At 37.7% G+C, this 18,435-nt stretch overlaps 1 protein-coding gene across 7 annotated transcripts in view; it reads right to left on the bottom strand.

Moving 5' to 3' along the window:
* Window positions 1–18,435, bottom strand: part of GRM8 (glutamate metabotropic receptor 8) — a 731,467-nt gene that overhangs the window by 394,113 nt on the left and 318,919 nt on the right. For all 7 annotated transcript variants that reach the window (XM_049093381.1, XM_049093380.1, XM_025471533.3 and 4 more), the window contains exons 4-6: window positions 7,017–7,152; window positions 6,388–6,542; window positions 5,212–5,349 (exon numbers count right to left, since the gene is read on the bottom strand). In XM_049093381.1, the coding sequence (XP_048949338.1) occupies window positions 5,212–5,349; window positions 6,388–6,542; window positions 7,017–7,152 (429 nt within the window). The remainder of the gene's footprint in view (window positions 1–5,211; window positions 5,350–6,387; window positions 6,543–7,016; window positions 7,153–18,435) is intronic.

Genomic DNA, 18,435 nt, shown 5'->3' with positions numbered 1-18,435 from the left:
ATATTCCAGTCCTGCAATACTATCAGGCCTCACTGTGGAAGACGATAAATCAGAATGACAGTCATAAAAAAGCCAAGCAAGACCTCAAAAGAAAAATTCTCCACTGCCAATGAAATTCTTGCTGGACAAAACAACGGCTGATTAGGGACTGATCAGAGAAAAGATGGGATAAAGAAAAATGAGGTGGTAAAGGGGATCAGTGGGAGAGGAGTTCAGACAGAGACCTGAGTAGGGAAATGGGTCTGTAAAAAACATGCAAAGACAGAGATGATGAAGACCCACAGTTCTTGGGGGGCTGTGGGTGTCTGGGTTGTGCACAGTGGAGAGGCATGAAGCCTGAGAGTGGAACAAGGGAGGGAGGGGTCAGATAAATGTCTATAAAATTACACCCATCACCACTGATAACAAGTACAAAAGAATCCTTTTTGCTTCTTGAGAAAGACAAAGGGAATTTTAAGTAGGATTAAGTAGTAGTAGCTTTCAGAACTCAGCAGCTTTCAGAAGCAATAATAACTACATAAATAGCTAAGTGGATGGTAGGAATTGCTTCACTTTGGAATTTGGCCAGCATATCAAAGTTAACAGTAATATCACATCTTTTTGAAAGCTTTCCTGAGATTCTAGGAGGAAAAATTATCTCAGAAAACTGTTTGCACCAAGTTCTTTTTCGGAAGAGGATGCTCCTCACTGCTTGAAGACATTCTATCTCCCAAAAATTGATAAGACAGAAGCCCTACCCTGCTGGGAAGCACTTTCTTATCCATGTAAATACATTGCCAGTATTGCCCCCAACGGAAGCAAATAATTAAGTTCACAGATTATCATTGCCTAATGTAAAATTTTACTCAAAATATAACCCACAAATGATACCCTAAATGCAGCAAAAAGGCCCTTGTAGATATCCCTTTTAATACAGTTCCCTAACTTTTTGACTCACTGTGGATGGTTAAACATGAACCCTGTAAGGCTGAAATTTGAAACATGCACATCTGTTATTCATTCTGGATAAATTGGAAATACAAATAATTTTCAAACCCTGGACACCCCTATTCCAGAATATCTATAGGTTTTCCTTCTTAAGTATATTTGACTACTAACATTTTAGGATCATCTTTCCTCCCCAAAAACAGAGGTGAAAACTGACTGCTGATAGTAATGTGGGGCACAAATATCTTCTCTCAATATCTGGAAATATTCATGTGTTACCGTTTTTAAAAAATTAAGTTATAGGGTGCCTGGGTGGTTCAGTAGGGTGAGCGGCCGACTCTTGATTTTGGCTCAGGTTATGATCTCAGGTTGTGAAACAGAGCACCCGGCCCCTGCAGCAGACTCTGCACTCAGTGGGGAGCCTGCTTTTCTCTCTCTCTTCCTCCCTCTCTTCACCCCTACCCCCGCTGACAAGCTCTTTCTCTCTCTAAAACAAATAAATAAATCTTTAAAAACAAATTAAGTTAGAGCACTGCATCATTTATTTCTTTTCCACCCAGAAACAAGTTATTTCAGTATCACTCACAATGGAATTTGTCTGAAAATCTGTTTACTAATCCCATTCCCTAAGGGATTAGTGCTTGCCCTAGCACTTGGAGTAAATACCATTTTTATTGCATTAGAAATAGTTCTAACTAACAGATCTTTACGATTTTAGCAACACCCAAATAAATTGAAGGACTCTAAAGCAGATATGCCACCAAGTCTGGACTGTACCACAACCCTGGTCAGAATTTTTCATGCCTGAAATAGGAATCAGTATACACTATCTACAAATGCTAAAAGGACATCAACTTTCTTTTTTTTTTTTTTGGAAATAGGAATTTAGAGAAACTGGTTATTCTGAAAACTAGTAAACAATTATGATTAATTAATAACTAATTTCCTACCAACTTTATATATATATATAAATTCTTTATATATACACACATATATATGAAATAGAGTTGGTTACTTTGTTAACTGGTCGACTTTCTTTAATATGGTATAAATAACAATAGAATGTGAATGTGTGTACACAATCAAACAGTAACATTCAGCAATCAGAGTTAAACCCAGTGTAAAATATATCTGAATGAAAACACAGAAGTTACTCCATAAACTCCCCTTTCAAATCCTTCTAAAAACTAGGTCCTCTTTATTTCCCATTATTCCTTAACTTGCACGCTTCTCCCCAATAAGCTGGACCTCTTCCTTATCCTGCACACATCTCCAAGCCGTGTCCTACTCTGTGCCTTTGCCTTGCTGGCTGACCTTTTCTCTCCTCTTAGAAGCTCTTTTTCAAATCTTCCTTATCAAACACTCATCATCTCCATGAAATTTTGAGTTTTACAAACTGAACTTACAGTCATATATTTTCTGAAGTTCCATAACATCTATGTCTAAGTCTAGCTTTTAATTAGGATTTTTCTCCCTGTACTAATGAACAATTCTGTATCTTTTATCCCCAAGTGAATCACATAATTTAAGGTAACATCTCCCTCTTAATGCCTCTCCCTAAAGCATCTATCAAGATCCTATCCCACAGCTAATTTCTCTTTCTCTAGTCATTCCTTCTGAATGCTATATTTATCTGAAAACATGCTCAAATGTGCCCTTTCCTAAAGAAAACTTCTGTAACCCTACTTCTTTCTCAAGATTTTCACCATATCTACTTTCTTTCTTTGTCAAACATTTTTTTAAAAGCATTCCTTCCCCCATTTCCTCTATTCTGGCTCTATCTCAGCCCCTCACAATCTGAGTCTCTCACACTTCTCATCCCTTAGCCACACCTCTCAGCAGCACTGAAACTGCCCGTATCCCATCTTTTCTCCTGCACACTGAGACTGTTCTCCTACCATGCTCACTTGCCTTTCCTGGCTCCTCCCCTAGAATCTTCAGTCATTATCCCTTAGCTCTGCTCCAATTCCTCTGGCAATTGCATCTCTGCCCTTGCCTTTAACTTCCAGGTCCCCATCTGCCACTCCTGAGCCTATTTTTACTGCTCAGTTCTCTGTGGGGTCCCAGACCTTATGCTGCCACCTGCTGGGCAGTTCCATGGGGCTATCTCAAAAAACCAAATTCAAGTTCATCCCCTACAAATCGACAATTCCTCTGTCTTCTCTGCTCACTAATTACATCACATATACCTAGCTGATAGGGATTTCACATTCAGAGCCTCTATAACTTACTCCCACCCCAGTGTTAGTCACCCACCACGTACTGTGAATACAACTTCCCAGGACTTCTTTCCTCTGTGTTCTGCCCTGACTTGCGCATCCTGGTCTAGGCTGTGACTGTCCATCACCAGGACTACTGGGTGGGTCTCGACTGACCTTTCTACTTTCTCTCTCCTGATTTCCAGTTCTTCTTATACTTTTGCCAGAGGAAGCTGCTTGAAAAGGGTATCTAAGCAATGCCCTAGATGAAAAGTCTTCAGTAATTCTACCCTAAGGTAGGATAAAGCCCAAATCCCCATAGCTCTGAAGTTTCTAGAAACAACATGAAGAACTTACATTACATGACCCCAACCTATCTCTTTAGCCTCATGGCCCATCACTCTCCCACTCACTTATTATCCTACCCTCCCTCCCTCACGCCACCAGCCACCTTGATTGTGTTACCCTCCCCCTCGCCACACACACACATCCTCCCCCCTCCCCCGCCATGGCTTGAACAAAGGAGGCTTGTCCTAGATTCTGGAATGGCTTGCCATCATGTCTTTACATGACTGACAACATCTTGCCATTCAAGTATCATCTCAAATGTCACCTCCTTGGAGAAGCATTCTGTGACTGCACAGCCTAATTGCCACCCTCCCTGCCAATACCACCTGGCCTCACATTTACTCCCTTGTATTTCCTGTAAGCACACCTCAGCATCTGGAAGATTCTGTTCATTTAAATGTTTCCCTATTTAGTCTCTGTCTCCGCACACTGGAGTGTAAGTCCCATGAACACAGACCTCATCTCTGTTCCAGTTCCTGGAAGGGTGCCTGGCATACAGGAAGCCTGAAGTTAGACCCCTCCACAGTGCACCACCTATTTTTCACATCCCCGTCCTTATTCTCTTTAGACCTCTGCTCTAGCATTGATCATATACTACCTTTGTTGAGCAACTATTTCCAAAGTAAGTGATTAGAGGGAAAGGAGGAATCAAAATATGGGAGTGAGGGGTAGGTGAGGGAAGGGTAAATGATTGTAAAATGCTCATTCAAGTTTTATAGTATTCAGTGTAGAAGATTTATGGATCTTTGTTAAAATTATCCCTGATGTTTTATGGTTTTTGATCCCACTATAAGCAGCATTCTTTAAATTTCATTTTCCACATATGTGTTTCTATATACATATGTTTCCACATATGCATATATGTATGGATAAGATTTTTTTATTGATTTTGTATCTATGGTTTTGACAAATTGACTACTTAATTCTAATTAATCTTTAAAATTCCATAAGTGGAATAATGTACATAATCATGTTACCTGAAAATAAAAAAATGTTTCATTCTTACATTCAAAATATGTACATTTAATATCACTATTATTTTTAAGCTCAAAATATAGAAGGTAAAGCATCAAAAAGTCCTAGCTGCAAGAGCTATTCAGTATATGCAGAACAATCATAGGATATATGGTTGGATATAGTGAAAAAAAAAGTGACTGTTTTATAGCAATGTATTATGATCCATCATCTTCACTACACGTTAAGTTTCTAGAGACCAGTATCATTTCTTGCTTATTTGTCTATATTCCACCAAGCTTATCAAAATGTGTTGCCCATAGTAGAAACTCAATATCTTAAAAAAAATTAAAAGATTTTATTTATTTATTTGAGAGAGAGAGCATATAAGCAGTGGGAAGGGGTAGAGAGAGACAAAGAAGGAGACTCCCTGTCGAAGAGGGAGCCCAATGTGGGGCTTGATCGCAGGACCCTGAGATCATGACATGAGCCAAAGGCAGATGCCTAACCGACTAACCCAACAGGTACCCCTTAATGTTTTTAAATAGAACTCAAATACCCCAGTGTTGGGGCACATTTCACATGGTCAAGAAATACATGTTGACTGTAAGAACCAGTGAGTACATACAAGTTTGTTGAATGATGACTGTATACTCAACCCTGATGAGAACTAGTAAGAGATACAAAGAAATAGAAGATACTCTGATCATTATCCATATAGGAAAACTTCATTTCCTAGGTAATGATAAAACAAATGTACCAAGGAAAACATTTCAGCGGGTACCTGTGCATTTCTTTATATGACTGTTCCTCTTTCCATGTGATCCTAACTTGCATCCAAAATTCTCCTCCCAAAATTCTGCAAACCACACATTTCTTCGATTATTGGCAAGAGTTCGGCTTCTAAAATAGCGATCAAACCCTATTTCAGAGAAGAAAGGTATAATTTTAATATTCTTTCAAAATCAAACCCAAATACTGTCAGAGTTCTTGAATGGATATTATGCTGTGATCATTGCATGAGAAAAAAAAATAAAACAAACATATTAACAAATGGGGGAGAATCAGAAGCCCAGAAATTGTTCTTCCCTTATGGTAAAAGCCAAGGCTAATCAGTGTACAATATTATCACCCTTGCTCTTCCCCATTTCAGCTCCTGGCTCTACAGATGAACCTAACAGGACAGCCTGTTGTTGGTGTCATCCTCACAACTTCCCCCTTTCCTCTACATCACAGGGACCAGCAACCTTCTGCTATATATTCAGAACCAACTCAGACTTTTCTCATTCTTCTCTGTGTCCTAGCAGGAGCCAATGTTCTAGGTTTCTATGACTCTACCTGTGTCAAAATATCTTTTTTATATGTTCCATTTTCAGCCAATCCAATAAACTAATCAGCACTGATGTAATTTTATGGGGCCATGGGTAATGGGCCAAAGTGTCAGCCTGCTCAGGGGACAATCTCATCAAAGGGAGACTACCTGGAACTCATGCCTTACTCCAAAAGATAATGGGGAAAGAAGGAATTTCATGCTAAGATGCTAAGACCATCTGGGAGACAGACTTCCTTTCAGGGAGGTTCCACATCTTTGCTGTTTCATTAATTTCTGTGGGGTCAGCCCAACCTCATGTCTCCATTTTTTACAAAGCAAGCACTCTCCCCACATCAGTGCTGTAACCATCATCTGTGCCATGGAAATATGCAAGGTTAGAGGGAAATATCATGGAAATAGCTAAGGCCAACTATATCTCCCTTAAAAAAAATATAATGGGTTACTCTTTCCTAATGAAAAATGTATGCTGGGTTAAGTAGTTACTGTCTTGGTAATTCTACCATCGGAATTAAACATTCTCTCCAGATTCATCAACAATGGGTGCATTTCGTCATATGCTAATATTCTGGTTTTACCTTTGAGTGTTGATTCAGTTGGATTGAAACATATTCTATGGCTTTTCCTTACCATCAATTGATGCTCTTTTGGGCAAAATCGTTACAGCCCCTTCTGCAATCTCCTCCTGTTGATAAACGGGTGCTATTTTGGATCCCCAACTATCTGAGCCAATCCAGAGAAAATGACCACTTTGGTTTAATTTCTTTGCTGCTTCCAATATCCTCCTACAGGAATAAAACAAACAAATATACCATATTTAACCAGAAATACTATACTTATGAATGTTACAAGACCAATTATATCAAATTATATGCACTCAGTAGGTCTCTGTTAAACAATTAGTCACATACTAACTGCCTGAGTCTTTCTTATCATTTCTAAAAGAAACATATTGGATACTTTAACTCTGGCACCTATTAATCAGGCTCATCCTTAGCCTCATTCATACCATTCTGTTGATCATCTTTACTTGTCTCATTTCTTTCAGTCCTCAGGTTTTACTCTATAGCCATTTCAGTCTTAGAAACTAGAAGGCTGTTGCATCTCTGCAGCAGAAGGAAGGCAGTCTATAACTGCATGAGAATGTTGCTGCTGTGAAATCTCACAAAATTTTACATTGAACATGAAATATGTGAAAAAAAAAAAAAAGATGTGTGTTGCAAATGTAATCCTCCATCAGGAAGAAAATTAATCAGCACCTGATGTCATCTTCATTGGCAAACATAATCACCGCCCGAGCATTAGGTGTTTCTAGCAGGCGTTTGATAATTTTTTCAAATTCTCCAGGTCTTGGTTCACGTGGGATTTTCTGTGATTGAGCAATGCAAACACCACCTATTTTAAAAAGAAAGAGAGAGTGACTCAGAAAAGGCACTTATTTAATTTACAAACTTAATGAGGTTAGCTACTTTATAAAAACATATGATTCAATGCAGTCTATTGTTTTTCAAAATGTGTCATTCTCTCCTATTAAAAGTAATCATGTTTGTTTGCATTATAATATGTATGAAATAAATGACACCAATTATTTAATCATACATCAGGGTTGCTGTTTTATTTTCCAAGTTTAAACAGTTTTTTTTGTGGCTGTCTATAATAAAACCAAAGGACATAAAATGTGTAATGAGAATCAAGGAGTGTACAGAAGAATGGCTGTTTTGATTCATTTGACATAGTTGAAAAACAAGTGCCTGGAATAAGAGCATGTCTTATAGATGAGACCACCAGTTAGGTAAAAAGATCCTTTTCCTACTTTCATTTATTAGTAGACCTCCTTTAAAGCTTTCTTTTTTTTTTTTTTTTAATTTTTATTTATTTATGATAGTCACAGAGAGAGAGAGAGAAAGGCAGAGACACAGGCAGAGGGAGAAGCAGGCTCCATGCACTGGGAGCCTGACGTGGGATTCGATCCCGGGTCTCCAGGATCGCGCCCTGGGCCAAAGGCAGGCGCTAAACCACTGCGCCACCCAGGGATCCCTAGTAGACCTCCTTTAAGTTAATTTCATTTTACAGCTTACCGTATCACAACAATATTTGTATGCATCAGCAAAATGGTATATTATGAGACAAGTGGTCTTTGAGAATGTTTGAGACACAGGCAAATCCCAAAGGTTCAAATCCTCAGTTGACATTATGTCTCTACCAAGAAAATCAGTATGATAGAAATCTCATCCCATTATCATATTAAAAAAGGAAAGGAAAAGAAAGAAAGAAAAGAAAAAAAGAAAAGAAAAGAAAAGAAAAGAAAAGAAAAGAAAAGAAAAGAAAAGAAAGAAGAAAAGAAAGAAAGAAAGAAGAAAGAAAGAAGAAAGAAAGAAAGAAAGAAAGAAAAAGAAAGACAGAAAGAAAAGAATGGAAAGGAAAGGAAAGGAAAGGAAAGGAAAGGAAAGGAAAGGAAGGAAAAAAAGAAAAGAAAAAAGAAAGAAAAGAAAAGAAAAGAAAAGAAAAGAAAAGAAAAGAAAAGAAAGAAAAGAAAAAAGAAAAGAAAAAAAAGAAAAGAAAAGAACTCTTCCTTTGGCTTCTCCTTCTAAGGCAATGAGAGACCAAAGAGAAAAATTTAGAGAAGATCTCTGCCACCTATTAGTGCTCCTCAATTTTAGTTGATTAGAGAGAGAATATATTCTAATATTAGAAGAAAAAGGAATATTAGCAATATGCTTCAGTTGCATTATGGTTTAAATAGGCTTTTTTTTTTTTTTTTTTTTTTAGTCAGATGAGGATTAAATAATCATTTATAACATTGCTTCAGTAAGCAAAGGCATTTTTACTTCTAAGCAATTGCCAATATATTCAGTCACCCAAACATTACTAGGTTCCATCACATGTTATGTATTCAGCTGGACAGCGTGAATACACAATCTAATCCAGGAGTTACTATCTGGTCTGGGAGATAGGCAGTCCAATAAATTGTCATAGAATATGTGGTACATTTTAGAATTAAGAGGATATACCTACACAATAGGAACACAGAGGAAGAAGCAACTCAAGTCCTTGAGAGAGCTATATGCAAATATGCATCCATTTAAGAACAAAAATGGGACATTTCTAGTAGAGGCCAAGGTATGAAAAAACCTTGTTTGATCATGGCCTATGGTTAAGACCAGCTGGGTGGAGTTTGGAAAGAATGGTCAGGCCCAGCTTGAGAATGACTTTGTTAGACATGCCAAATAAATCCACTAAAAGTTCTTAAGCAAGAGAATTACATGATGAGTTTTATGCTTTAGGAAGAAACCGCAGGTAGCCAAACAAAGAAGAAATGTCTGGTAGCCAGACAAGGTATGTTCAGTGTGTTGTGATCAGACTTACCATGCGTGGCAATAATGTATAATAACAATGCTAGAGTACTGAAGGTTATATCTCTGATAAGTTAGAGTATAGTCAAAGTTATCCCTACAGTAGCAATACTCTTACTAACCTCTTCAGGGGTGAGAACTGCCCATAATCCACAGACAGAGCTTGTAGATAGCTAGCCTACCAATATGCCAGCAATAGTTCTGATAATTGATTCATTCCTTCATTAAATATTTATTACATGCCCACTCTCTGACAGATACTACACAGGGGCTGTGATGCAATGGTGAATATAATAGACACAGTTTCTGCCTTCGGTGTTTAGAAATGTTGTAGATGAAACAGGTTTAATGCAAAACAAAACAACTAGAATAGATATATAATTAAAGATTTTGGTAAGTCCTATGAGGATGAGTAAGGGAATTTCATTTGCATTGAAGAATGTTCAGGATAAGTCTCCCTGAAGTGGTGTTGAGTCAGAAAGAAGAGAGAATGGGTTAAGACAGCATGAGAAAGGGCAGGAATGAACCAGCAGAGCTAACGAATGAGAGGAAGAGAAACATGAGATGAAGATGAGACGTAGACAGGAGCCAGATCCTGCATGGCTTATGTAGGTCCTGTGGAAGATTGGGCATAATTAAAGTGCTTAACTGCCTCATTCAATGTTTCCATTTCTTCTCTCTTATAAATATGTGTCATCTGTGAATATTGCATTTCATAGAAGAAAAATGGATGAAGGTCACTAATGCAGAGGACAACCCAGAGTGGAAAGCACAGGAGGCACTGAGGCCCATTAGGAGATCATTGGAAGAGGCAATGGAAAATGAGGTCTAAGATAATGCTACTGGCACTGAGGAGGAGCAGATGGAGCTGTTAGAATTTGAGCTAGACTCAATCAAGCTTCACACGATTTTTTTCCCCAATTTTATTGAGGTAGGACTTACAAATAAAAATGGTATATATTTAGGCTGTGCCGATCTTGTCTAAGTGGTGAGGTAATGGAAACCACTAAGCATGACACTAAGTGTTATAGTCTGTGTGATGCCACCATTAAATAAGTAAGCAACACAGGAGGGTACACAGGTATATAGAGGAGAAAAGAATGATTTTTGTTTCAGGACAGGTTGTCTTTGAAGTACTCATGGAACATCAAACTGAAGAAGCTGATCTGGAGCTAAAGAGGAAGATAGAAAATGTAATGACAGTTTTGTCAGGTGTTGATGCAGTTGGTGGATGAAGGGTTGGGAGTAAACAGATCACTCAGAGGGAATATTTAAATCAATGACAGGAAAAGGGGAATGATGGAGCTCTGCAAAACTATAAGCTTTGGAAAGGAGGCTAGGAAATGCAAATGGAAAGGAGCAATCACATATTTTGAGGAGAAAACTTTTGAGACAAAGTCCAGTGGTATGTTGAAGACTGCATAATGTTTTCAAAAATCAAAAAATAAAAAAAAACTGATGAATAGGAGCATTAGGTAACTATAGAAATGTTAGAACAAAACTATAACACTCTAGGGAATAATAGCTGTTTTAAAATACAACTGTCCTTTTAATTAAATTGCTATGATTACTTAAGCATCCCATTAAAGACATGTCATATCCTAAGTATCATTCTGAGATTACTACTGACTCCATAGCCAGAAGAAACAAAGGCTGAAAAAATTTTATTATGACTATTTCAGATGAGTCAAACAGGAGATCCAGACATAGCTTAGTCTGAATTCATTGATTTATTAATTCACTAAGGATCTATCAAACTTTTTTGTTTGTAAAAAGCTGAGTTAGTTAGGTTGGATTTTTACATAATCTTAATCCATTTCATATTTTTTATGCCTCTGCCTCATATTTGTCAGCAGGGTCAATTTGTGTTTTCCTGGAAAGAGGGACTACACAACTAACTTATTTCAGCTGAACAAATACTTATGGAGAATCTGTTCCACATGGCATTTTGCTGTTCGATGTCTTATGGATATTTTATTAAACTGTGGACTGTATTACTTCTCAAATGATTGGAGCTAGAAGGTTAGGGTTCTTTTCTTAGCCCTGAAATTCATTCACACTTCCTATCTTCACATCAGTCAAAAAAGTCTGACAGTTAATCCATTCACAAGCACTCATGGTCTACTATCTTTTAGGAGCTACAGACATTCAAAGATTGCCTGTCCTTAGCACCATGTAATATAATCAAATGACGAGATGTATACACAAGAAAAGCCAGATGAGATTATAAAATTATCTAATGATGAAAGATAGCATAGGATATATCAAAATGCAGTAATAAATGCCATCACCCCTCAAAACAGTCCTGTGACTTCAAAAGAAGTCATTTATACTGTCAGAATTTGATTAAAATACCAGTGAAATTTAGTCAAACATTCATGCTTCATTAGAAGATATGTTCTCCTATAGTACCTACAATACCTTTCTTATAATATCTAATGTTTTAATTTTTAAAGAGAGCCTCTGACTTTATTTCGACTCCTGGCATAAGCAGGAGGAAGAGGGGTTCTCCACTATCAAAAAATATGTCTACTGCATCTATTTTTCCATATCTCACCCTGAAAGAGTGCTGATTGTATACAATTCAAGGTATATCAACTTTCCTGTTCTGTAGTTGTGCCCAGTTCTGCAAGAAATAATTTCTAAAGCTTGGCACTTTCCTGACGTGTAGGAAAATAATGTTGCATGGAGGAATATATAATTGCCTGTTTTCTGGAATTTACTGTCTGATTTCCTTGCTTGTATAGATTTTTTTCTTTTGATTGTTTAATGATAAATGGGAGATCATTTCTAGAATTGAACACTTTATGTACTCTTCACAACACACAAGACCATTCTTTCTCAGTTTCATTCATTGATACCTCATTGGTCCTAATGACAGCATTCTAAGGCTGGTATTAATCACCATATACCTGATGAAGACTCTGATAAACAGGGTATCAACAGCTAGCCACAGGCTGGAGTCCAGGTTCAGAGCCACATCCATCTGACTCCAAGTCTAGACTTTTCCTATCATCTTGCTTATCCACAATTGACTATACCTGTTGCTTAATGGTTTAATAGATACAAATGATTGATGAATAAAATAAAGATAATTTACAGATTCATTAAAAAACCCAGCAGGTTGCCCCTTATAAATCAAATGACAGCTACACAAATACAAATATAGTACTTCTATTAAGAACTTAAGATACTGGGGATCCCTGGGTGGCGCAGCGGTTTGGTGCCTGCCTTTGGCCCAGGGCGCGATCCTGGAGACCCGGGATCGAATCCCATGTCGGGCTCCCGGTGCATGGAGCCTGCTTCTCCCTCTGCCTGTGTCTCTGCCTCTCTCATTCTCTCTGTGACTATCATAAATAAATAAATTGAAAAGAAAAAAAATTAAAAAAAAAGAACTTAAGATACTTAGAATCTATGCAAATTTCGCACAACTGACTTACAATTCTTCAGTATATAACCAGTCCACCCTCAAAACTTACCAACTATCCCTGTAAATGCATGTCTTCAGAAGGATTTTCCTGAAGTACTCCATATTCCATTTCTCCTTTGCATTGAAGCAACTACAATAATTATATTCTTTTATTTTGTTATTTTTTTCTCACCTGCAATACTACTGAATGTTGTCTTTCACATTTACCACATACCCCATATTACCTATCACTATGTTTGATACATAAAGACTTCAACAAACCTTTAATGAGTGAATAGACAGAAGACTTATAATAGGCACTGCTGGCATAGAGAAATAGAAATGACACAGTTCTGCCTTCAAATACCTCTCAGTCAAGGAGAGAAACAAAAGGACACATGTAATCGTATGTTTAAAAATAAGTGACATGAAAGTAAAAAACGTGGATCATGATATTTCAGAGGAAGTTGTCACTGAAATGGGTCTGCCTCCCCAAATAGTTTTTATCAGGGTTCAAAGAATTAGAATACCTTAGCCTTTGTTTATCTGTGGAGTGGCACAACAATTTGCTTTCTTTGATTCAAGAACAAATTTGTAAACAATTCCATTTCATAAGTTTTATATCTTTATATCATGGGTGAGTAGCCTGAGATCTCAGGTCTGAGAGAGGAAAGGTATGTTCATATATGTTAATTTGCCAGTGCAAAAAGATATTGCAGTGAGGAAGAAAACAGATTTAGCATCAGAAGAGTGGATTCTGTGTGACTTGAGACAAATCTCTCACTTCTCAGTTTCCTCATTTCTGTAACAAAGTCCATAATAATCATCTCCCAGATATGTCAAGAGAATCCATTTTAAAAGTGCATTATAATAAATGTCTATACAAATGTGGTACCTTATTACGTTATTAATAATAATCATCATTGTAATCAGATAAGTATCATCACCAAACCTGACAGGGTAGATAGTGCTATTCAGACCTAAAATATGGAATTGTCAACTGATCATATTCTTGAATCATTCACCACTCTTTTTATAATATTATCCAATGTCCTAAATTCTGAGAAATGATACTTGTCCATTTATCTATACTATAAATAAGATGAATAGATTTCACTTTTCACCTATTATTGGTCAACACAATGAGATTAAGACAATTTCAATAAGAGTTGAATGGGAAAAGTTACTTATGTTCTCCTTTTCAATCCCCCAATTCCTTCCCTAAAGATCCAAGTCTCTTTTCAAAGGGAGTCCATAAGTATTTTGAAGATCTGGGTTGAAACTTAGAATTTAAATCTTTAAAGAATAATACAATAGTAAAATATATGAAACGATTAATGGTGCCAACTATTAAAGAGGCAAAGATTGCCATGAGAGCAACCACATGTTTTGTTTCATTTAACATTTGCCTATAGATTATAAAAAAGCTGGATCAAACATGTCCAAGACAGTGTTGTTACAGGTTGGGCTCCCCAGAAAGCAGATTCTTAGAAGGAATTTGAAATGCATATTTGTCCTTGGCCTTTACCCTATGGAGGGTCAAGAAAGGAAGCAGCACTGAGCAGAGAAGTCCAGCTGGCTGTGGCCCAATGACAAGCTACCCACACCACAGGGAGCTAGAATGGCTCCCAGAGTAGTTCTGAATTAGATCATTATACTTCCACATCAATCAGTCATTGAATGTGGGCCCCTTCCTGAGGTGGCAGGGTTGGGGTGGGGTTAGAAATTGGGCAAGGCAGCTCTCTCCAGCAAAGCAATCCTTCAAGAGCCAGTAGAGCAGTCAAAATGGCAAAGCCAACAGGTCCTTTGCTGAATGGGGATGTGAAGAAGCACTTATCATTTACATAAATTAAAATTTATAGAGAAATGAAGATATTGTCTCTAAAATAATAGTATACATCAAATAATTAATAAAATCATATTGTTTAATTTCAAAACTCCTCTTCAAAGAGAATTTATTGAACAACAAAAGGCAATCTATATAAACAGCACAAAACTGGAATTATAGGCCAGAACTCGAATCATAAAACTCCCTGGAATTTCAATAGAGAAGTTTTGTTAAAGCATTCTGAAAGGATAAAGTATCAAATTTTTAGTTGTTGCTTATTTTTAAGAACAAAATCTCTATTAAGAATGTGGAAGGAGAAAAATAAAACAAGAAACAATGCCACACCACTAAGTTCCAACTGTGCTGACAATCTAGAAGGATTAAATTATTAGGAATGAAATTACTTACAGAGCTGTAAATAGAATATTAAATACTACGTTTTTAAGTAACATGATTATTGCCAGTGTTGGTTGGTTCACAATTTCTGTCAAGTTCTAAGTAAATCAGGTCAAGTTTCTGGTTGTATATATAACCTGTTAGATCTGCATGACAGACGTCAGTTTGGTGCATAAACAAATCAACAAAATTACCATTTTATCAGTTGTCAGAGAGAATCGCTAGATATTGGTAAAAATTGGTCAAAAATTTTGATTGACCTATTAATTGCCTATAATTGACCATTTGGGCCAAATAAAAATGTGACTTAGTCACCATTATTTATTTCTTAATGAATGTGCCTTCAGATAATAGCAATGAACAAAACCAAATGACCAGTTTTTTTTTTCTTTTTTTTTTAAGATTTTATTTATTTATTTATTCATGAGAGACACAGAGAAAGAGAGAGGCAGAGACACAGGCAGAGGGAGAAGCAGGTTCCATGCAGAGAGCCTGATGCAGGACACGATCCCAGGACTCCAGGATCACTCCCTGAGCCAATGGCAGATGCTGAACTGCTGAGCCACCCAGGCATCCCCTGTTTTTTTCTTAAAGACAATAAAAACACATAAACTCTTCTAAGGTTCCAGACCCCAGTTCCAATTACTGGGAGGGGAGGAGTTTCCCCACCACCACCCTGACACCATTGTCCTGACACCAACTGGCTGTCCTACAATTCAACTCACTTCTGACTATCTACCCAGAGACAGTGTCAGGTCCCACAGGTTTAGCAAGAGTGCACCCTCACCCCACTTTAGGCACCAGTCACAATCCAGATTGTTAACTCCACTTCTGACCAACTGGCTATAAATCAGAGGTTCCTAAGACCCTTCCTTAGGTTCAATTAATTGGCTTGAACAACTCACAGAATTCAGAGAAACATTTGTTTTTCTTTTTTTTTTTTTTTTAAGATTTATTTATTTATTCATGAGAGACACAGACTGAGAGAGAGGCAGAGACATAGGCAGAGGGAGAAGCAGACTCCTCACTAGGAGCCCGATGCGGAACTTGATCCCGGATCCAGGGATGACCTTCTGAGCCAAAGGCAGGCGCCCAACTGCTGAGCCACCCAGATGTCTCACAGAGAAACATTTCACTTACTAGATCACTAATTCATTATAAAACTACATAACTCAGGAATACCCAGATGGAAGAGATGCATAGAGTGAGATATGGAAAAAGAGCACAGAGCTTCCATGCTTCTCTGACTGTGCCACTCTCCCTCAATCTCTAGGTGTTCACCAACCCAGAAGCTCTCCAAATCCTGTCCTTTGGGGTTTTCATGGAGGCTTCATTACTTAGGACTGATTGATTAAATCATTAGCCGTTGGTAATTGAACTCAATCTCCAGCCCCTTCCCCTTCATAGAGGTTGCAGTTGGAACAGAAATTTCCAACCAGATTATCACACAGTTGGTTCTCTGGGCAACTAGCCCCAGTCCCCAGCTTACCTAAGGGCTTTCCCAGAGTTGCCTTATTAACATAACAAAAGACACCTTGACTACTTTCATCACTTAGAAGATTCCAAGGATTTTTAGTTCAGTCCTGGAAACAGGAGAAAAACCAAATATATATGTATTATAAATCACAGTATCACAACTCTCCGCTCTAATTACCCTTGACATCATTTCTTTCCATCTTTTTGGAGATATAAGTAAAACAGCAGCTTTGTCTACTGTAATTGGTCCTTTACTGATAGTTGAATAAAATTTGTTCTAAGGTTCAAATAAGTGTAATCACACCTTTTGTAACAATATTTTCACCTCTATATGTGGTGTACAACTGGGATTTAGCAGAAAAGTGCACAACATGATCAAAGTGTGTACGTTTGTCAGCTTGAAGTGCACTCTGTGAAAGAGAAGGTTTATCTTGCACATTACAGTAAAGAAAAAGTGTTATCTTTAACAACATGGATTAAAATAGCAAAATTGCACCTAAATCTGTGCTCATTCTCTCTCTCTCTAAAACATTTTATCCTTTTTCCTGTATCGGATGCCATGTAGACTCTTAAAGGAACTCCAAAAAGCAATGAAATAAGGAAATGAAGGATGCCTGATGGCTCAGCGGTTAAGTGTCTGCTTTCAGCTCAGGGCGTGATCCTAGAGTCCCGGGATTGAGCCAGGCTCGGTCTCATTGCATGAAGCCTGCTTCTCTCTCTGCCTGTGTCTCTGCCTCTCTCTCTTTCTCTGTGTCTCTCATGAATAAATAAATAAAATCTTAAAAAAAGAAATAAGGGGAATAATATTCCTGGTACAGAAAAGACATGACCCAAATGCTACTTCTTTATGTGTCCCATGAAGAGCAGCAACAGGGACAAGCCACCATGAAAAGAGAACCATCTCCTGTCCCCTCTTGCCTGTCTCTGGTATCTCTGATGCTGATGCTGTGGAAGCAGATTGGGCTGGGAGAGTCTCACAAGATCAGTGTCCATACATAGTAGGCTTTCTAATTTGGCCAATACTCATCACAGATCTAAGGATTTGTTCAGAGGAACAGAGTGGTATGGTGGTTATGAATCTTTTCTCTGGGGCTAGACTTCCTAGCTCTAAATCCTGGCCCTTCTCTTACTGACTAGTGATGCTGGGTAAGTTATGTGACTTTTCTCTGTTCCTCTGTTCCTCATCCGAACATCAAAAGGATGCTACTATCTTCCAAATGCATTACTATTAATAAATAAGAGATTAAATAAGCGCTTGACAGCTTAATTTTTGTCACAGAAAACATATTAGTTGTACATTTTTTAGAATCAAAATTGACAAACCCCGAATAGAAATGGTAATTCATTTTCATAAAGCAATATTCACTTATAACATTTCAAAACACCTCAAACTTCATTCTCCAAATGCACACAGAATAATAACTCTTACTAGAGATTCCAGTCAATGGAGTGTTAATTATAGAAACTCCTACAGCCGGACGGGAAACTTATGCCTACCACAAGCTAGACCTAAATTTCTGATGTGTTGCTTCTTCCCACTCCAGAAAATTGTAAATATCTAAGGAGATATGGATAGGTACAGTATGCGGGAAAGATTCAGGTAAAGAAAGAAGAGGGGGGAAAAAGAGGAAACCAGGAAGGGGGGCAGTGAGAAGAGAAATAATATGGGAGAAGAAAGGGAAGGGGAAAGAGAGTAAAAGTAGAACCCAGAGACACCAGAGAGCACAAAATCTGGATCAGAAGCATCTCTGGAGCTGGGCAAAAAAGGATTCTCTGGGGATCCTTGGGTGGCTCAGCAGTTTAGCGCCTGCCTTTGGCCTGGGGTGTGATCCTGGAGTCCCGGGATAAAGTCCCACATCAGGCTCCCTGTATGGAGCCTGCTTCCCCCTCTGCCTGTATCTCTGCTTCTCTCTCTCTCTGTCTCTCATGAATGAATAAATAAAATCTTTTTTTTTTTAAAAAAAAAGATTCTCTGTAGGGTCAAAACAGCAAATGTGGGGTTAGGGACAGTTAAAGAAGTAGAACTTGATCAGTTTTAAATAAGTTTTACAAATGTGTTGTACGCATTTGTATTTCTTTGGATTATTTTCTGAGTACCATTTTTGGAGTGTCTGGGGATTTTTATTTTGTTTTGTCCATTTATTTTTGCCTTTTAAAGTAGATCACCAGATCTTGGGGCCAATAATATGACAAGAAGTTTTAGGATGATAAAACTA

This window comes from Canis lupus, chromosome 14 (genome assembly GCF_003254725.2).
Source record: "Canis lupus dingo isolate Sandy chromosome 14, ASM325472v2, whole genome shotgun sequence".
Lineage (NCBI taxonomy): Eukaryota > Metazoa > Chordata > Mammalia > Carnivora > Canidae > Canis > Canis lupus.
This window is presented reverse-complemented; position numbering and strand designations above follow the sequence as displayed.